The sequence below is a fragment of the Myxine glutinosa genome, chromosome 2 (assembly GCF_964187855.1).
Source record: "Myxine glutinosa chromosome 2, kmMyxGlut1.1, whole genome shotgun sequence".
In the NCBI taxonomy this organism is placed as follows: domain Eukaryota; kingdom Metazoa; phylum Chordata; class Myxini; order Myxiniformes; family Myxinidae; genus Myxine; species Myxine glutinosa.
The window spans coordinates 179,465,413-179,487,204 of record NC_136262.1 but is presented as its reverse complement, the minus strand read 5'-3'; the positions used below and the strand labels follow the sequence as shown (position 1 = coordinate 179,487,204).

Here is a 21,792-nt window from a genome sequence, read left to right as displayed (position 1 = left end):
CCGCCCACATTATTCCAACATTATACGAGGGGCAGTCAATAAGTAACCGTAAACTATTTTTCACAACTTGTTTATTGCATGTATGTGTGTAACTGTTATTTTTCAACATAATCTCCATTGTGTTCAATGCATTTTTTCCAGGGCTTTACTAGGGCCTGGATTCCTCTAGGAAAAGAATATTTTGGCTGCTTGTGTAGCCATTCGTGCACCGCCTCTTGGACCTCTTCGTTGGATCGGAAAGTGGTTCCACCAAGCGCCTCTAAGTGGCCCAAAGATGTGGTAATCCGAAGGGGCAGGGTCTGGCGAGTAGGGTGGATGAGGAAAACACTCAAAATGCAGGTCCTCGATTGTTGCAGCTGTAGCGCAGGCAGTATGGGGCCGAGCATTGTCATGCTGCAGCAAAACACCGGTAGTGAGTAGTCCACGACGTTTTGATCTGATTGCTGGTTTCAGATGATTTTCAAGGAGGTCGCAGTATGATGCATTGGTGACTGGTCCCTCTGGGCATGTAATGCTCTATAAGTGGGCCTCGGCTATACCAGAAGAGCGTCAGCATCACTTTTCCAGCGGATGCTGTGTGCGGAATTTTTTGGGCTTCGGTGAAGTTGAATGGCACCACTCTTTGCTTGCCCTCATCGTTTCTGGCTGAAAGTAGTGGACTTACCTTTCATACGCGCTAAAAGAAAGCGTCGCCTTCTGTTTCGTAACATCACAAGTTCTTCACATGTGTCCACTCACCGTTCTTCAGTTCGGGTGCGAGTTGTCTCGGCACCCAGCTTGTAGACACTTTGCGGAACCCCAGCATGTTGTGAATGATATGGTGTGCTGAACCATGACTAATGTTCAATTTGGAGACCACTTTATCCAGCATAATGCGACGGTTTTCCCTTAGGACGCGCTCAGCTCCTGCAACCATTTCTGGTGTGTCGACTGTGTGAGGCCGGCCCGAGCGAACAGCGTCTGCCACACTGGACACTCCACTTTTAAACTTCCTGTCCCAGTCTGCAGCGATAAACATGTCACCTTATTGCATCTTCATTCTGCGATGGATTTCACTGGGATTCACATCCTCACTTCCCAAGAAACGGATGACAGAACGTTTCTCCTCCCTGGTGCATGCTTCTAAGGGAGCCGCCATCTTGGAACTGCTTTACTGACGTCATACACCCAATGTTGCCAGATCTAAAACAGGCAAAACATGACTCCTTACCCATAGGTATAACATATGTCGTCTACAACTCACACATTACATTCTCGAATTTATATTGCCATTTTACGGTTACTTATTGACTGGCCCTCGTACATACCTGTACCAAGTTTGATTTAAATCCCTTCAGCTGTTCTCAAGTTATCACATTTTTACCTATGACCTCTGACCTCTTGATGCCATAATCCAATCAGTTCATCTTTGCATCATATATACTTGTACTAAATTTGTTCAAAATCCCAACACTTTTTCACAAGTTGGTGTGGCAACATAAATTTTACTTAACATTTTTACCTCTGACCTTTTACCTCATGACCCCAACATCTAATTAGTTCATCATTACCTCATTATACATACCTGCACCAAGTTTGACTAAGATCCTTGCAGTCATTAAGTTGTAATGGTAACGAAAACCTATCACGGACGGACAGCCAGATGGACAACCTGAAAGCATAATGCCTCCAGCGACTTCGTCGGCGTAGGCATAACAAATACTCGTAGTTGCATCTTTTTCATTCCTCCTTAAATGATACCTTTCAAGTATTCCTTCACATGGTTATTTGTTTGACTCTTTAATCCTTCCAGACCCAGCCATACAACGAAGGCTTGCTAATGAGGCCTCAAGATGGTAGAAACATGAATCCAACGTAAGAGAGTGAAAATGCAAGGTTGTGTACACGCCTGATGTTATCTTCGTCGATTACAAGGTGAGGTTTATTGCTTTCTATTCTGCTCATGACATCCTGCCTCATCTTTTCTCGTCCCGTCCCTTCCTTGATCTTTCATTCTCCATTGGGTGAGGATGTGATACATCGAGGCCCTACCTGATACAAATGAAGAGGGCAGGCAGGACGAGAAGGTGGGGGATTAGAAGGCCTTTTGAGTCGGAGAGAACACACCAGTGACACCGACACAAAACTGATTCACAGAAATTGTTTATTTAATATTTTTTTTTCATACAAAGACATTGGTTCATCCACAGCGGCAGCTAAGGTATGGGATACAAAGGCAGGAGCTACATACAGGCCGCATAGCAAAACGCACAAAATAGATATATTTATATATTTGCTTGGCGTTCCTATAACAATATGGCATAAACCAGCGATAACACAATATACTCTTCATAAAACAAGCTGTAGCTGTTAAGGAAGGATTTGCTTTACCATGACATTTTTTGCTAAGTCATACCTCAGGGATGTACAAATATGAAACAAATGTCCATTCCATATCCAATGGAAACGAATGTCCATTCCATATCCAATGGAAACAAATGTCCATTCCATATCGCACAGGTCGACCCCGTCAGAGTCTCGACTCCGGATCCACTGGACAAAAGGACATTGCGAATGCCGATTGCATTGCCAAGTCGACCGACGAGTCACAAACCTGTGACCCATTCATCTTGTGACTAAGCACAACGGTTACGTAAGGATTTGTGAAAGCATACGAGGAAGCAAATCAAATTCAGAGTGGCTAAGATGTGCAAATATCATGCTTGAGGTATAAACAGCACCTATTCGCGCAAGGACACCTTACAAATGCTTTGGCTTATAATAGTACAAGCAGTTAGCCATTTGCACAGACTCCATCTACCTTTCAATTTGGAATATGAAAATACATCAGTCGCTTCTCGTCTGCCGTATGCACCTCATCTCGCACCTCTCTATCGGATGGACGAGGCCGGTGAACGTTTCAAAGAGAGGTTCATCAAAGTTCAAAAGCACATCGTTAGTAGAATTACACATCACCTTGTATTAACGAGTTGTGTCGATCAAATGCAAGCAACCCAGAGAAAATATTAAACAGCAACAAAATGGCCATCGTGTAAATAAATAGAACTCGTCACCGTCATCTTCCTCAACGCCAGGATGAAAGGAAAGCTGATAATATCCCAAGGGTTCGCATCGCATTGTCCAGTAGAAAAGCACGTGTGTGTGAAATGCTCATTTTGATGTCTTTGTACATCCTTCAACCCCCGAGGCCATCGGCGTCCAGGCTAAAACGACGTGTCTACGTTAGCACTGCAAAGGTTCACCCTCTTCGGTTTTGGCCTTTGTAGCCATATTGCACAGACCCAGTCCGGGCCTAAACGGTACACTTGTTGACGAAGTCGTAGCGATGGTTCCTGAAATATTTAGCCCGACAATCAAAAAGCGTTGAAGCCATGCGTTGCGTTAACCGAGATAAACCGGTCCATGTCCAGGAACAGTGATCAGACCTGGTTCAACAAGCTGAAAATTAAGGCTGGAGGCACATTTTCCATCGACGTATCAAGTGCTTGGGCAAAAATCGATGCTTTTAATCGCTCAAAGTTACGAGGGCATGTTCAAACAGAATGCCTCCTATTCTTTTCCTCAAACAGGTAAAGGTATTCGGATGAAACGAAGACAGATCCCAACATCAATGTTCATTCCACCATAGTGCATATTCATTTATCAACATAATCACCACTGCGGTTCACACGCTTCTACCAAACGTCAAGTCGTTCCGTGATGCTGTCGCTATAGAAGTGTCTCTCTGACTTAATCAGTGCTTCACGGCAGCATTAACATCATCATCAGATGAAAAACATTGGACATGAAGATGTTCCTCAAGTTTGCAGAGGAGATGAAAATGACGAAGCCAATCCATTGTGGCAGTATTCCATTGGTGATCCAAAATTCTCATCCCTTCTCCAGTCAGTCATCCCAACTCTCATCTCCAGCACTGACAATGTCATGCTGCCCTCCGCCATCTTGACTAACGTAGCACTGAGACTTCTCATGTCAGAATCATGAAACTTCACTCCCAGGAGCGGGAAAAATGAATGTGCAGCTGTTTTTTTTTGTTTCATGCGAATATCTTTACCCGTTGGAGACAAATAATAAGAGGCATTACTTTCCAGCATGCCCTCATATAAAATGAAGGACTATTCTGATTTTGCAAATCGCTCCTTCCAAGCACGCACAATGATGGCGGCTTCAACGCAGGTGACACCAACTGTTTGGATTGTGCTTGGAAAATGGAAAACGATCACGCTTGAAAGCGTGACGATCACAAGTTTGCTCTTCCTGGCAGGTGGTTCGTTATCCGAGTGAAGTGAAGTCTGCACGTGTTAAAAGTAGGTTTGTGTCTCGGTACTTGATGGTGAAAAATCAATCGTTGGTTGTTTTTTGTTGAACGATCGCGAGCCAGATTGATAACAGACAAACTTTACGACGCCATCTTGGGCACATTATGATAGTTCATTTATATGCGAATACCAATGCGAAATAATTTCTTTAAAGTTCCATTCAAATTTCATTGTTATTGAGCTCATGACCCTTCACCCCTAAACGCTGTTGATCTGATGTAAAATTGGGAATCGAGGGTGGCCAGGCCTTTGTTGGGCTACATGATAGTCCGTCCACCTGTCTGGGCCCATCAGCACCAACAGGTATGTTCGCTTAAGGCCCAACACACCCATGTTACACGTGCTGAGAGTGTTGAGAAATGTGCTTCAGGTGGTAATTGCTTCACCACCAACTTGAGGCTCTTGAGAGAAAATTTGGATTGGACATTCTCAGGAAGGCAGTTCCACAAACAGGAGAAAAGCAGAACAAAAGTGTGAATGTGCGTGAGAATCCTAGATTTGGGGAAGCTTAACCAGGAGGAGTAACTGGAAGAACATAAGTGCCCTGGAGGAGCTGGGGAGGGCTAAGGGAGCTAGAATGGAGGAGGCAGTGAGGTAAAAAGCCCTTTTACACGTTTTAAAGTAGTCATGGTAACTAAAAAGATGCATTTTGAAGATATGATGAATGTGGAGAAATTTCACAAATTCTCATAAATCCAATTTGTTCAAGGTAAAATGTCGACATGCGAGTATGATTATGGAATTGAGCTGAAGGATGTTCTGTTATTACAATAATAGGATAGGCCAGGCTCTCATGGCTACGACTGCAAAAAATAACGATTAACATGAGAATGCAAGGAAGTGGGATTGTTGTCATGCAAAACTTGAGCAGCAAGGAGGGGTGTGTTGGCAAAGCCGTTTGCACATTGAGGAAATGTTAACCCATGAAACCGAGATTGTGTGTCGTCGTGAGAGAAGCTACCCCTCCCCTCTACCCCAACAACAAAAAAAAGGAGAGCTTCATATCGCAATAAAACAAATACCCGAGAAACCTCAAACTTTACCCATTATATTTCACGAGCAAACATCTTTAGTGCTGTCAGTTGTCTCTCAAGCGCCATCAGTCGAGCACAGATTCTCGAATCGAACTCTGAAAATGTTGGGTCAAGCAGCAAAAGAAAGCAAAGCCAAAAGCTTACAAACCAACTAATAAAAGTAATCATTAAAATGAAAACAGATGGCATTGTTTTGGACAAATTCACAAAAGCCTGAATATCTGGGAGTACCTTTCAGTAGGTACCACAGAATATTGGTGACGACTACATTTACAAAAACAACGGATATTCAAGTGTTCCGTCAGAAGGGAGCTGGTTTGAGAGTGAACATCAATTTTACGGGTACATTGATTTTAGATTAAACTTTCAATCGAAATGGGATTCAATCTCCGATTGGCAATACGAGGACGGTCTAGTTCAATGCCGTGCATACCGCCAGCACAGCCTTCGTTTCGATACGGTGACACAAATCCCGATGGATAATCTCAACGCAACACCACTAATATCCTTTTTAACATGACCGTCCCAGCTTACGTTTTCACAACATTAACCTCGTTTGGCACACACGATGCCATCAGCTCAATTCCCCTTTTTTTGCGGACTTGATGATCACACAATGCTTACATAATTAATTCAGCCACGGTGTAAAAAAACATCTCAAAATAAAGACCGGTAAAGCGTTAAAACTTTGAGCGAGTGCTTTTCCTTCTGCCGTTCACAATGGATGACATTGACATTATTCCCAACTGTCCAGACGACTTAACCCGTTGCACAAGGAACCAATTGGATCTTGGTGGAATGCTTAGTTATTTAACCGGCACTGAATTCCGCACACCATGGGAAACAACTGAATAGATGGTACAAAAATGTCCCAATAAACTGCACGAGGGTGCAAAGGTCAATTACGAGCGTGTTGGAAGCAAACGCCATGGCTCTTGGGTCACTGGCATTTCAGGTACGATTAGTGAACTTGGAATGAGACCGCAAACCTTCAAAACTGCAATGCGGCTCAAAACTTCGGCTTGTTTTGAACATCTCTATGTACAATGTTTTACTAACGGATCGGACATTAAGAGTGTTCAAAGGATAAAATGTACCGACCAATGTCTAAACCCCCAGTGTCTCAGATCTAGTGCAACAACGGCTGTTAAAAAAGAGCGAAAGTGCGGCGCCAATGGGATTCCATTCAATTCCCCGTCGGAATTTGCATGGAAACGACCTTCAAAGAAAAACAGATAAACAAAGACAGGTTCTCTTCTTCACCTATGGTCAAGAAGGAGAAAACATGTAATGCTCGTGTCCACAACCACAATACCTCAAACTACTGCGAGGAGAAAATAAAAATCAACAACAATAAAAACAGCCGCAAATGAAATGAGGGTTACCTTAAGGGGTCGAAATGTGCCAAAATGACCACCGCATCCAAGTGCACGTTCCAAAATGCAGCTTATTCGGCATGATGCAATTCCATTGTCTCACAGTAGGTTCCCCGCATTAGCAGAGCCACACACTGTTTAGAACAGCCTTTGGAACTGGGCAGAGTCAACATATACTTTATCGGGTAGGCCACATGTCGATGCGTAGACGTTTGGTCACATGGTGGTCCATGGGCTCAGGTGATGAACGTAACATAGCTAGGCTTGTGGGGATAAACTCGTTGCGTACACCACCGGCACCTGAGCCAATCGTTTCTCCACTGGCATCATGAACATTCAAGCCACCCGTGGCCGTCCCAACGTGGCCGTCGTCTTGGTCGTTTCTGCTGTATGGGCTTCCTGTGCTGTTAATGGATTCAGGAACAGGGGCTGGAGAACGGGAATGCTGGATAGATTCCCTGGGGTCCAGGTATATCGCACCAACACTCATGCTACAATTGACCCTGCTGCCAGCTCCCCCTGCCGTTGGTGGTGATACTGGCTCTGATTTTATGCACATACCCACACTCGTATTCACCGGTATTGTAACGGGCGTGGCCTGGGTCAGGGTTGTGCCTCCAACTGGGCCTCCTCCACTGGGATTCACACTGGACAAGAAAAGGAAATAATTCAGAAATTAACAATATCACAAGCTCTGCAAAAATTATAAAAATAGGACCGCAGGTCCTGAAGCTCAACTGGATCAGGAGCAAATCACACAAACCCCCTCAGACCGACAAACCCACCCCCCCCCCCCCCCGCCCCCATAGACCCCTTAATGAGCACAGAATTTAATGCGGTTAATAAACCTTCATTAGGCATCAGATATGAAGCTTATGGCCAAGTTTCATCAAAATAGTGTGTGTAGTTTCGGAGAAGAAAGCAAACAGTTATTTTGGGTGTACCCCCCGCCCTCCCCCGGGGGAGGTCTATGGCCAGAATATTACCATTAATACCCTATTAAGCCCGAATTTCTTAATGCTGTGAACAAAACTTTGGTACATCATGGGGGATGAAGGTTGTGGTCAAGTTACATCAAAATAGTGTGCATGATTTCAGAGAAGAAAGCAAATACACAATTTATTTTTGGGGTAACGGGTCAAACCTAGACCCACTTTGACCCCCGGTAGAACCCGACTTTTTATTTAATGCCGTGAACAAACTTGAGTTGCAACATACCAAATATAATTTGTGCCAAGTTTGGTCACAATCCCATCAACAGTTCCGGAAAAGAAGATGCAAGTGTTTACGGACTAACGGACGGAAGACAAGCCATCCCATAAGCTACCCGGGACTACGTTCCAGGTGAGCTAATAATTTATTATGAGCATCCAAGAAACGAAATGCCACAGAAAAGTAATTATTCAATGGTAATCAAAACTACTTGTAATGAATGCTATGGGCCAGCAGGTGAGCTGTAGCAAAGCAAGGGGGAAGAAATAAAATCAAATGTGGGTGGAAGAATTAAATGAGATAATTTAGGCCTCATAGGTGGGTGATGAGAGCAGAAGAACGTTGTATGAGAGATGACCCTTGTCAACCAGAGCTCCTTCCCATGCTATGGCGACACCACAACAGCCTTCGGCACAGTAGAAGAGTCTCAGGGCATCAGCAATGTGCGGAGCAACACAGTGAGTTTAAGCAGAATAGTCCTGAAGGCGTTCAAGGCACACAAACCACCGCAGTGGAGGTTGGTTGCAGAAACAATGGAACCCTGAGGCCACCAGCAGCGAGGTTGGTGTTGTGGATCGACGTTAGAGTGCCACCCAAGATTAACTGCATGTAAAATGGTGCAGTCGAGTCACAGACTCAAGAGAGATGGAAATTCTGAGTCTTTGAGCCTCAGTTGCCCATTGAACTAACTCTGAAAGCTGAACGTGGGTCAACTCACTTTCTCTCAATTTCCCAGAATCTCCCCAACTGGTGCTCTCCCCGATTTCTACTTCGATTGCCGGTGCTTCTCCTTGTATTATATCTTACCATTCCATGGTTTCTGTTCAAAAGAAAACACCTATCAGATGGTCAGCTCACGTAACGGCTGCTATAAACAAAGGTGCTTCTTGGAAATATGCGTTCAAACATTCAGCCCGTCCTCAGGCTGTAAGTTAGCGCATGTGGTGAGGAAAAATTCAGAATCAATTAATAATGAACCAACAAAAGGAAATACCACCTGCTGGAAATCTACCACTTTATTGGCATTTTTCCAAAAATGTAATACTGTAGCGGTTACCGCTGGATGCACACAATCGCCTTGCACCAGCCAGAACACGGCCAGACGCGCCTCTCCCGGGCATGCCCGGACTCACTGTTCCCGGTCACGCCCGAACCTCCCGGGCACGCCCGGTCTCGTCTTTCCCGGGCATGCCCGCTCTCGCCTTTCCAGGGCTCGCCCAGAGCGTCCGGGCATGCCCGCTATCGCCTTTCCAGGGCTCGCCCAGAGCGTCCGGGCATGCCCGCTATCGCCTTTCCAGGGCTCGCCCAGAGCGCCCGGGCACGCCCAGCCTCGACTTGCCAGGCCGCAGCCAAACACGCCCGGGCAGGTCCAGACTCGCCTTTCCAAGGCTCGCCCTTGACACCCGGGCATGCCCGGTATAGCTTTTGCCGGGCAAACTTCCCGACATAAATGTGTATATATATATTGCTGCCCGAAAAACGGGCTTGTCAGAATACCTGAGCTGTTTTGTTTCAATAAAGCAACTCGGACGAATTCCGTCTTTGGTCGCGTCAATTCTTTCGACTCGCGTTGGAGCGCAGTTCCTTCATTGGTGACCTACCGACATGGATACGGCAGTGACGCTTAAACTGCCTACCTTCTGGGAGGCTCACGCGGCTGTTTGGTTCGCTCAGGCGGACTCTCAGTTCGCCCTGCGAGGCATCACCGCGGACGACACCCGCTTCCACCATGTTGTGGCGGCGCTCGGTTCCGCCACCGCGGCCCGCGCCTTGAGCCTCCTCGAGCACCCGCCGGCTGCTGACAAATACGACGTGCTGAAGACACTCCTCCTCGACGCTTTCGCCCTCTCACCGGCAGCACGCGCACGGCGCCTGCTCGCTCTGCCCGAGCTCGGCGACACGCGCCCGTCAGAGCGCATGGACTATATGCTCTCGTTGCTCGGTGAGCACTCTCCGGATTTTCTGTTCCGCGAGCTGTTCCTTCGCCAGCTGCCTCACCCGGTACGCCTCGCCCTGGCTGGCACGTTGATCACGGATTCCCGCGCCCTCGCCAGGGAAGCCGATAAGATCTCCTCGGCGGGCCAGCACATCGGCGCGGTTACCTGGAGCCCGCCGCCGTCCGAGGCGACGCCCGAGCGCCCTGCGCGGTTGGAGGCCGAACTGCCGGTGCAACTGGCGGCCGCCACGCCGCACCGCCCGCTTCCGATACGACGGCCGGGGCCTCCACCTGACCGGGCGTGGTGTTATTACCACGCCAGGTTCGGACACAAGGCTCGGACGTGCCGGCCCCCGTGCACTTTCGGCAGGTCGGGAAACGGCCGGGCCGGCGTTCATTCCCAGCCATGAGCGCCGGCCACTCGGGCAACTTGCTGTTTATTCGGGACAAAGCGTCTGGGCGGCGTTTCCTGTGTGACACCGGCGCCCAACTGAGCGTCATACCCGCCTCCGAGCAGGACAGGCGGGACGCCGTTTGCGGCCCCTCTTTGGTCGCTGCTAATGGCTCGGCCATACGCACTTTCGGCCCACGCGTCGTCACCCTCTGCTTCGGCAGCCAGCGTTTTCAATGGACTTTTGTGACTGCCTGCGTCCCCATGGCTTTGCTGGGCGCCGACTTCCTCTGCGCGCACGGGCTGCTGGTCGACGTCAAACGTCGTCGCCTTGTCAACGCCGAGACCTTCAGCTCCGTGGCGTGCACGATGAGCAGCTCCGCGCCGACCGAACTGGCGTGCGCCCTCCCGGCAGCGAACGAGTTCGCTCGCCTGCTTGCGGAATTCCCGGCCCTCACGCGGCCGACGTTTTCGGCCGTCGCGGTGCGGCACGGGATCGAGCACCACATACCCACTACGGGCCCGCCGGTCTACGCCAGGGCCCGCCGCCTCGACCCGGCCAAGCTCGCCGTGGCGAAGGCCGAGTTCGACACGTTGGAGCACCTCGGCATCGTGCGGCGCTCCGATAGCGCCTGGGCCTCGCCACTGCACATCGTGCCAAAGCCGGGGGGTGGATGGCGCCCGTGTGGCGACTACCGCCGTCTCAACGACGCTACCACCCCCGACAGGTACCCGATCCCGCATATTCAGGACTTTTCCGCCCGTTTGGCGGGACGGGTCATCTTTTCGAAAATTGACCTGATACGGGGCTACCACCAGGTACCTGTCCGGGCGGCCGACGTCCCGAAGACGGCCGTCATCACGCCGTTCGGCCTGTTCGAATTTTTGCGGATGCCGTTTGGCCTCAAGAACGTGGCCCAGGCGTTCCAGCGCTTGATGGACGGCGTGCTGCGCGACCTGCCGTTTCTTTTCGTCTATCTGGACGATATCCTCGTCGCCAGCACGTCCCGCGCCGAGCACCTCCTCCACCTCCGAACACTGTTCGGTCGCCTCAGCGAGCACGGCTTAATTGTCAACCCGGTCAAATGCCACTTTGGCGCGACGACCGTTGACTTTTTGGGCCACCGCATCACCAAGACCGGGGCCGTGCCGCTGCCGACCAAGGTCGAGGCCATCACCACGTTCCCGCGTCCCCGTTCCATCAAGGCCCTCCAAGAGTTCCTCGGCATGGTGAATTTTTATCACCGATTCGTGCCCCGCGCTGCTCAGCTCATGCGGCCCCTTTACGAGGCCCTCCGGGGCAAGCCGGCCAAGCATGACATTGTTTGGTCCGCGGCCATGGACGCGGCCTTCGCCAGCGCCAAACGGGCCCTCGCCGCCGCAACGCTGCTGGCTCACCCGGTGCTCAACGCGCCCATCGCCCTCACTACGGACGCCTCCAACTACGCGGTGGGCGCCGTCCATGAGCAATGGGTGGACGGGGTTTGGCAGCCACTCGCTTTTTTCAGCCGGCAACTCCGGCCGAACGAGTTAAACTACAGCACGTTCGACCGCGAGCTGCTCGGGCTATTCCTGGCCGTTCGCCATTTCCGACACCTCCTGGAGGGCCGCCCGTTCACGGCTTTCGTCGACCACAAGCCGTTGGTCTACGCAATGGCTAAGGTCAGGGAGCCGTGGTCGGCCCGCCAGCAGCGCCACCTCTCCGCCGTGTCGGAGTTCACCACGGACATCCGGCACGTCGCCGGCAAAGACAACGCCGTGGCCGACTGTCTTTCTCGGGCCAGCGCGAACGCGGTCCACCTCGGCGTGGACTTCGCGCTCATGGCGGCCGACCAGACCACCGACGCCTCGGTGCAGGCACTCCGTGCGGCGGACACGGGCCTCCGCCTGGCCGACATTCCCTTCGCGGGCACCGTCCTGCTCTGCGACGTCTCCCAGGGCCAGCCTCGCCCCATCGTGCCCGTTTCCTGGCAGCGCCGCATCTTCGCCTCCATCCACGGCCTTTCTCACCCGGGCCGGAAAGCTTCTCAGAAGCTGGTGTCGGCGCGTTTCGTCTGGCACGGCCTTCGACGAAACATCCGCGACTGGGCCAACGCCTGCACGGCCTGCCAGCGGGTCAAGGTCCACCGCCACACCCAGGCCCCGCTGGCACCTTTCGCCGTGCCTGAACGGCGTTTCGACCACGTCCACGTGGACCTGGTGGGTCCCCTGCCCCCCTCGCGGGGGTTCACCCACCTGCTCACCATGGTGGACAGGACCACCAGGTGGCCGGAGGCTGTGCCCCTCACCTCCACCACCACCGCCGACGTGGCGCAGGCGTTCATCGCCACCTGGGTCGCGCGCTTCGGCGCACCAGCGGACATCTCGTCCGACCGCGGCCCACAGTTCACGTCTGAGCTTTGGGGCGCGGTCGCCCGTTCGTTGGGGGTCACGCTGCACCGCACCACGGCCTACCACCCCCAAGCCAACGGGTTGTGCGAGCGGTTTCACCACTCCATGAAGGCCGCACTCATGGCCGGCCTTCAGGACGACGGTTGGGCCGACCGGCTGCCGTGGGTCCTTTTGGGCCTCCGCACGGCCCCCAAGGAAGACCTCCAGGCGTCCGCCGCCGAGCTCGTCTACGGCCAGCCGCTCCGCGTCCCGGGCGAATTCGTGCCCGACGCTACCAGTCCCTGGTCCGCCGCTCGCCAGCGCTCGGACCTCCAGGAGGCCGCCCGACGATTTGCCCCCGTGCCGACGTCCCGCCACGGTGGCCCCCAGTCCTACGTCCCCCCGGCACTTCGCACAGCGGAGTACGTCTTTGTGCGTCATGACGCGCACCGGGGGCCACTCAGGCCGCCGTACGACGGGCCCTTCCGGGTCCTGCGACGGGGCGACAAGTCTTTCATCGTCGACTTCGGCGGCCGGCCGGACCGGATTTCTGTGGACCGCCTCAAACCGGCGCACATGGACGTCGACCGACCACCACGGTTGGCCCTTCCTCCGCGGCGAGGCCGCCCCCCGTCCACAGTTCCCCCCGCTCGACCACCCACCACCACGTCGGACCCCTCCCCACGACCCTCCAGGGGTCGCTTCGGCCGGGTCATCCGGACCCCCTTAAATTGGCCCTGCCGGTGCAGGTCGATTCTGGAGGGGCGTGTGTAGCGGTTACCGCTGGATGCACACAATCGGGGCCAGAACACGGCCAGACGCGCCTCTCCCGGGCATGCCCGGACTCACTGTTCCCGGGCACGCCCGAACCTCCCGGGCACGCCCGGTCTCGTCTTTCCCGGGCATGCCCGCTCTCGCCTTTCCAGGGCTCGCCCAGAGCGTCCGGGCATGCCCGCTATCGCCTTTCCAGGGCTCGCCCAGAGCGTCCGGGCATGCCCGCTATCGCCTTTCCAGGGCTAGCCCAGAGCGCCCGGGCACGCCCAGCCTCGACTTGCCAGGCCGCAGCCAAACACGCCCGGTCAGGTCCAGACTCGCCTTTCCAAGGCTCGCCCTTGACACCCGGGCATGCCCGGTATAGCTTTTGCCGGGCAAACTTCCCGACATAAATGTGTATATATATTGCTGCCCGAAAAACGGGCTTGTCAGAATACCTGAGCTGTTTTGTTTCAATAAAGCAACTCGGACGAATTCCGTCTTTGGTCGCGTCAATTCTTTCGACTCGCGTTGGAGCGCAGTTCCTTCAATACAATATTTACACTCAATGGAATTATCAAAACGCCTCATCAAAACTATATCGACAAAAGTAACAATTTTTTGAGACCATGTGCACAAGCACTAACAAACTAGAATGGCATTCGGTACCTCGTCCGCCGCTCGCCTACGGCCAGCCGCTCCGCGTCCCGGGCGAATTCGTGCCCGACGCTACCAGTCCCTGGTCCGCCGCTCGCCAGCGCTCGGACCTCCAGGAGGCCGCCCGACGATTACCTCCGCCAGGGTGAACAGTTTATGTTTTGTATCCCACTGATAGGACAGATCTTAATATATAATCGGCTTGTTATTGTCACCGAACCAACTCATCCCCTAAGTTTACTCATAACTTGTCCATAACATTTTTTAATATAATGTTATATATCGCTTTTCACCTGATCTCTCAATGGTGAAGAATCACTTATTAATTAAATAATTCTCGTATCCGAATCAATATTCAGATCTTCACCAAAATCGAATCTATTCGGCCTTGTCACACACACCCAACCTGTTCACCAAGTATCGTCCAAATCCGTCCACAACTTTTTGATTTATCCTGCTATATTTCGGTTTTAGCCCTATCTCCCAATGGAGAAAAATCACTTTAAAAATTCTACTAACCGGATCTGCATTCGGATCTTCACCAAAATCTAATCATTTCGTCGTCGTCACATACACCACCTCATTGCCAAATTTCGTCCGAATCCGTCCACAACTTTTTGAGATATCTTGTTCACAGACAGACAGAGGTGAAAACATAACCTCCATCGGCCTTTGGTGGCGGAGGTAATTAGCACTGCAAGCATTTACAGTATCAGTGTCCAAAATGAAATTGATACTCGTCACTGGATCAACGGCTGGACAGGAAAAGAAAACGGCAATAAGAGCTACATCGGAATGAGCAATGTAAAAGTCAAACAAAAGGAGACTGTTAAAGTATTGTTGCGGCTTTGAGAATCATGTGTAATTGTTGTAAATATCACCCTCTGTAAGTGTAATGAATTCTTGTAAATATCTCTGTTTGGTGTGTAAAGGTCAAAGGTCGTCCTCCTAGTTAATCCATATACATACACGCAGGGCCACCATATACCCTTCTAAATAGTTATTTCTTTATTATATGTATTAGTTTAAGGTTGTGTTTCCCATTAGTTGACTCTACATTGCACCGAATTCAAATAAGATAGATTCCCTTTCAATTCCCCATTTGTCCGCAATTGCCAACTGCATTCGCCCTCCATTGAACACGCGGTCGGTTCGGAGAAGAAAGGCGTGTCTCCGCCCTCGTCATCGGAAGGAGGAGTGAGCCAGCCCTTGCCGACCAATCAGGCACGAGGGGTTTGGCTTGAGAGGGCGGAGAAAGAACGATCGGGGAGGTTCGCAAAGATTCGAGGGTGTGGCCTATATAACCCGTCACGCGACGCCCCCACGAGAGATGATTGAGGGAGAGAGATGCGCGCAAGAGTTCAGTGAGGGACTGCTTGGTGAAATAGGTGAAGAACGAAGTCATTGAGGGAGCCAGAGAGTGAAGGAGCCCGGATAGAGAGCTCTGGGAAAGGAGACGCTGTTCCAACCAGCCTTGCCACGACAAGCTCCGACGTGTTGCTGCGAGCATCCCGGCCGTGTGGACCCGAGTGCGGAGGGGCTTTGGCTGCTCACTCCCGGCCCGACCATTCTCCTGCTCCAACTGAACCTTCCTCTCCTTCCAGCCATTCGTGCCATTCATCCCTGCCTTCATTCCCTGTGTAAGTCTGATTGTCGTCCGTCTTCTGTGTTGTCCTGGGGTATAAGTAAGACTGTTTAGGTAAGTTAGTATTGCACTGTGTCTTCTGGGCCTTCCATCCTTCTGTAAATTATTTTCATATCTTTCCTTCTCCTTGGTTCTTTTGGTCTTGTACATAATAGTTAGTAATAAATTATATTTGTTCTTCCTACTTTTGCCTTCTTCTTCTTCACATCCGTTCGTCTTTGAGGTTTCCACATTGAACACCTGTGGCGCGATTTTGGCCAATGTTTCAGAATCGGGTCAGTTACTTGCTAATGGTTCGTGCCGCGGCTGCTAATCCGCTCGGCAATTAACATCTTGTCCGCGGTCGCGAACGGGGTTGCTCACCTGCCTCTCCGGAGGGAGCTTGGGCAACTTCAGGACTCACGTCGGTCAGTCATACACAAGGGGATTAATCCCCCCTTATTAAGGGGAAAAAGGCCGACCTAGAGATCCGCAACAATTGGTGTCAGGAGCGAGATTCAGACCTGAAGGGCGCTTAACGCACTCAAATTACGAGTGGCCCAAGATTTGATTTTATTTAATATCCAAATTTAAAATCGTGCCATGGATAGTCAAGGCGACCGGATGCCGGTGGGAGTAGAGTTAGAGGGTTTAGAGTCGACCCAGGACCCCAGGGAAGTGTATGTGGGAGAAATGGAGGAAGAGAGCAATGAGGATGTGGTTGCAGAGGTTTCAGGCGCACAAGATGGCGCCCTCGCGCACGGGGTTGCAGCGGCACCAAATGTCGCCGCGCCCGTGACCGTAGCAGCGCCGCCAATGGATTTGAACCTTTTCATGCTGCAAATGGAGGCCCTTATGGCCAAGATGGGGGAGCAAATGGAAAATAAAATGGATGCTCGGAGCGATAAATTGAGTGAGAAACTGGGAGGCCAAATTGAAGCAATAACGGACGAAATGAGGACGGATAGAGAGGGAATGGAAAACAGAATGGGTGACCGAATAAAAAAAATGGGGGAGAACAGAGCGCAGGATGGGCGAGAGGGTCCCAAGGGTGCACGACGAGGTAATGCGGATCGAGAAGCGCTGGTTGAGCGAAGCGGAGCAAAGCACGGGTAAAATGACGGGGGTAGAAATCGCGACTCGGGGTATGGGGCAGCCAGCGACCGCTGAAGTAGAGGGAATTTTAATAAAGCCAGCGGTCGTCAAGGAAAAAGCAAAAGTTGAAATTGGAGAGACCGGGGGCTTAGAAAAGCATTCGCGGCAGGGAGAGATGGATATTGTACAAAGTCTGAATTCGCATCGTGGTGCCGTACTTGCTAATCCTTATAAAGATTTGCAGGTGCGCGTGGAGAAGAGGATCCCAAAGGTGAGTCGTGCTGTATGTTGTGCGGGGAGATTTTGCAGGAGGATGTTTGGCGCAGAAAGAATTTTCGCGCGCTTTGGATCGAGAAAGCTTCCGGGCGTTGGTGAAGGGTCCCCTGTGAGTGGTGTGAGTGGAAATGGCGCGCTTGTGGAAAAAAAGTGTGCATCGGGGAATGAGCGTGTTACGAAGCGCGAGTGTGAAACCGAGTGCGAGCGGGAATGCACGTCGGAGGGTACGGAGTGTGACACAGAGAGTGAGAGCGATACGGAGTGTACGTGCGAGGGTGAGAGTGACCCGGAGAGCGAGTTGGTGGAGGAGCGGGTGCGAGAATGCACGCTTGGAATGGTTGAGAGTGTGCGAGAACGCACACCTGAGTTGGTTGTGGCGCGTGTGCGGCAGGGCACATCGGAGCGCGTGAGTGGGTGGATGCAAGAGTGCACCCCCATGAGTGGTACGGAGTACGTACCGAGGGAGAGTGCGCAAGACGGTGCGCGAGGTGTTAAGGAAGTGTGCGAAAGGAGAGTGTGCACAAGAGGATGCACGAGAAAGGTGTGTAACAGGGAGTGCGGTGGTGGAATGGACGGAGTGTGTGGGATGCACTGGAGGCGCCGAGACGCCGGGTTTGGTGAGTGTGAAAAGGGTCGCGTGGTGTGAGCATGCAAGTGAAGCATCGAGGTTAACCGGGTTAGCAGTTAGGGCGACGGATAGCCGAGGCGAGCACTCGGGGCGCGGTGTGCTTTGTTTGCAGCGAGGACCGGCCGGGACCGCCGTAAGCGCGTCGCTCTTCGGAGCGTCGTGTGCGATTCGGGCCGGGTCCCGCACTGAGTGGTCGGTGCTGCGTCAGAGCGGCGATCGGCGCGATTCCGGGGCAGGGGGGCCAGGTCGGATCTTCGCCCCCTCGTGGGGACGGGTTTCCGACTGGGCGAGATCGAGCCATCGGGCCGGAGGCCGCAAGGTGCCGCGCCGAGATGGTGAGTGGAATCTCGGCCCGACCAAACCGCCTCCCCTGAACCGAATGCCGGACGGATTCAACCTGCAGGCGACCAAACCACCCGAATTCATTGCTCGGCTTTGCGAAGCCGAGTTTTAATGATGTAACGACGCACCGAGGCTCAGATATAGTGGACTGTGATGATAATAGTGTTTTGGACCCGAAATTGAGGATAGGGAATTTGTGATTGGCAAAAATTTGATTGGCAGATTGATGATTGGTAGAAGGATTGGCAGTGATTGGCAAATTTTTGATTGGCTGAAATTTGATGGCAAAATTAATAGTGGGACATGCCCGATGTGGTGGGATGGCAACTCTGCCATCCCTCCCACACGGGGGCACATGAGCAATAGCTATGGGGTTTGGCAGTGAAAGCTCGCCGAGGGAGGGTTAGGATATTATGTATAGGGATCGAGAGAAGATGACCATAGGTAACTGTAGATTTAAGTAGCGACATTGGACAGGTAGTCGGGGACATAGAGAGGTTAGAATGGATGATAACGACGTGGGATGTGCTTCGTTTAAAGGGAAAACGGGGAGCACCAAGTTAGAGGGAAACCAGGTAGATCAGATGATGCCGTGTGTTTGAGGATCGGAAGTGTATGGAGCAGTGTATAAGTGAGTGAGGTGATTGTGAGTTGTATTGAGCGTGGAAGTGTATGAAGCAGCGTATGAGGAATAATTGTGATTGTGGATTGTATTGAGCGTGAAAGTGTATGGAGCAGTGTATGAGGAATAATTGTGGTTGTGCATTGTATGGAATGATTGAAGAAGCCTGAGAGGAAGGAGGGTGCAGGAAGCACCAGGTGTAGGAAGCACCAGGTGTAGGAGTGATTGCACAGGTGTGCAAATACAGGTGTATGGAGAATGGTTGTGTGGAATACATGGAGTATGGAATGGATGGTGTGGAGTGAGTATGGTGGAAACTGTGGAGTGGAGTGGATGGTGCGAAGGTGTGAATGGGGGAAAAGTGGACCCCTATCACGAATACCCGGGGAGGGTAGTTTAAGAGTTAGGTAGAGGGAGTAGGTAAATTGTGGTTGGATATTGGCATCTGTGGTGCGTGTGGAAGAATGGTGTTTGGATGGGTGCATTAGTGACGTGGAAATGGCTGGGCGTGTGGCCTGTTAGTGTGTGTAGTTAAATGGGCACTCCGCCACTGTTAGGATGTCGGCCAGGTGAGGCCGCAGGTGGGCTCTGGGAGCCGTTAGAGTTGTGGATGGGGCCCGAGGATCCAGAGGACGGACCCGGGTAGCCCAGGGCCAGAGAGGGCACCGAGTGGGGTAAGCGCCAAGGAGGGCCTTCCCCAGTTAGATAGGTAGGGTAAGGAGCAGGTAAGCTCGGAGGCAACTGCAGTGGTGGAGGTGTGCAGGTGGGTAGACCTGCTGGGAGAGCCACACGACCCAGTCCTGAAATTGTGCAAAAGCACAGGGAGTTTAATCGGGGGAGTGAGACCACAAATTGAGGAAGCACCACAGTTTGGTCAATGGGAATTTGGTTCTTAAAACCGCATAGAGTAAGATTGCCAATAGATTGGCAGGGAAAGACCCCGGGTAGTGTAAAGTGTATTAAAGTCATTTAGAGGATAGTTAGGATTGAAATCTCCTTGCACCATCTACATCCACTCACCTGAGGTAACGATGGTGCTCCACACCATGCCATGGTTTGTTGTTTTTATTTTTCTGTGCAATTGTTTGGATTGTGAGACGCATCATGACGTGGGTGTGACATTGTACTGATGTTCCATCTCTTCCTCCTTAAGAGGGATTGATGATGAATTGGTGATGGCAAATTTTGGATTAGAGGGATTGTTGTGACGAATTTGGTATTAGGGGAAATATGGGGAAGACAAGACAGTAGTGACGAATTGGTAAGGGTGTAGATTTTTGTACATACGGGGGTAAGGGGCAAGGGTAGAACCGGTAACAGGGGGGGTGACGTACGGTAGGGACGAGCTTTTCTCCGCTCAGTCTCCAGACCCACCTCACCTTGCATTGCCTTTATTGATGTGTACCCTTGTGACCTTACCCCTCGCTAACCTGCCCTCTCTGTCTTCCTTCCCCGACCCATGGATCGTGCTCTCTGGGCACCGAGGGGAGCGTGCGGGAGTCTGCCATTGTGTGCCCGAACCCCCGCAACCAGCTGCCTGCATCGATGCACCACTTATGGACCACATGTCTGTGGCTGAGCACCACTCATGGACCCCACGGGTTGGGGCATGGCCCCTCTGCTGGAACCGGCCACGATGGCCCAAGATCTTGCTTGCGGACCCGGTGAGGTGGCACCAAGCCCACAGGTGAACCACTCAGTCGGCCCCTGTGGGCCATAAATAAAAATGCACAATTTGTGCTTTTTATTTCCACCAAATAGGCCGCAACTAAGAAGAAGAGGTTGACAACATCTGGAAGAACATTGGCCAGCAGAGGGAGCCGAAGAGAAAGACCACCAGCAGGGTTTGTTTATTTTTATTATGAACTGTGGTGACTGTGCACTGACTGGTGCTTTATGGTGCTCTTTATTGGTGCTAGTGCGTCGATGCAGCGCAGGGTGTGTCTCCCCCCCCCCCCACCCCCCCTTCCAAAAGAACAATCACAGGTCCTGGGTTAGTTTTGTAAATACAATTAGCGTCAATTGTAAATAATGCTCCCCACCGTTCATGTTTAGTTTGAAGACAATTCCGCAATTCGGTTAGCTGTGGGCGTAAATCTGTTAGGCAGGGTGCAATGCAGCAGGGGGACATACGTATCTGTGTTTTAAAACTGTCACACTCAGGGTCAGGTTAAATGTAGAGGGAACTACACCTACGTGTCACACTAAGTTAAAGTTTTATAGGCCCGAGTACGTGTCTGGAGGATGAGGGTGCAGTGTTGCGGATTTGAGAATCATGTGTAATTGTTGTAAATATCACCCTCTGTAAGTGTAATGAATTCTTGTAAATATCTCCGTTTGGTGTGTAAAGGTCAAAGGTCGTCCTCCTAGTTAATCCATATACATACACGCAGGCCACCATATAACCTTCTAAATAGTTATTTCTTTATTATATGTATTAGTTTAAGGTTGTGTTTCCCATTAGTTTACTCTACATTGCACCGAATTCAAATAAGATAGATTCCCTTTCAATTCCCCATTTGTCCGCAATTGCCAACTGCATTCGCCCTCCATTGAACACGCGGTCGGTTCGGAGAAGAAAGGCGTGTCTCCACCCTCGTCATCGGAAGGAGGAGTGAGCCAGCCCTTGCCGACCAATCAGGCACGAGGGGTTTGGCTTGAGAGGGCGGAGAAAGAACGATCGGGGAGGTTCGCAAAGATTCGAGGGTGTGGCCTATATAACCCGTCACGCGACGCCCCCACGAGAGATGATTGAGGGAGAGAGATGCGCGCAAGAGTTCAGTGAGGGACTGCTTGGTGAAAGAGGTGAAGAACGAAGTCATTGAGGGAGCCAAAGAGTGAAGGAGCCCGAATAGAGAGCTCTGGGAAAGGAGACGCTGTTCCAACCAGCCTTGCCATGACGAGCTCCGACGTGTTGCTGCGAGCATCCCGGCCGTGTGGACCCGAGTGCGGAGGGGCGGCAGGTGCTCACTCCCGGCCCAACCATTCTCCTGCTCCAACTGAACCTTCCTCTCCTTCCAGCCATTCGTGCCATTCATCCCTGCCTTCATTCCCTGTGTAAGTCTGATTGTCGTCCGTCTTCTGTGTTGTCCTGGGGTATAAGTAAGACTGTTTAGGTAAGTTAGTATTGCACTGTGTCTGGAAGGTCTGGAAGGTC

At 51.5% G+C, this 21,792-nt stretch overlaps 1 protein-coding gene and 1 long non-coding RNA gene across 5 annotated transcripts in view; one reads left to right on the top strand and one right to left on the bottom strand.

Annotated features, from left to right (window-relative positions):
* Positions 1 to 1,795: 1,795 nt before the first annotated feature.
* The window catches only part of LOC137421044 (uncharacterized), a 34,137-nt gene continuing 14,140 nt past the window's right edge, over positions 1,796 to 21,792 (top strand). Inside the window, exon 1 of the long non-coding RNA XR_010983243.1 lies at positions 1,796 to 1,914. This is a non-coding gene — a long non-coding RNA (uncharacterized LOC137421044). The remainder of the gene's footprint in view (positions 1,915 to 21,792) is intronic.
* Positions 2,127 to 21,792, bottom strand: part of LOC137421041 (myocyte-specific enhancer factor 2C) — an 87,362-nt gene continuing 67,696 nt past the window's right edge. For all 4 annotated transcript variants that reach the window (XM_068106698.2, XM_068106700.2, XM_068106699.2 and 1 more), the window contains one exon: positions 2,127 to 7,376. In XM_068106698.2, coding sequence (XP_067962799.1) covers positions 6,908 to 7,376 — 469 coding nt within the window. In that variant the 3' untranslated portion in view covers positions 2,127 to 6,907. The remainder of the gene's footprint in view (positions 7,377 to 21,792) is intronic.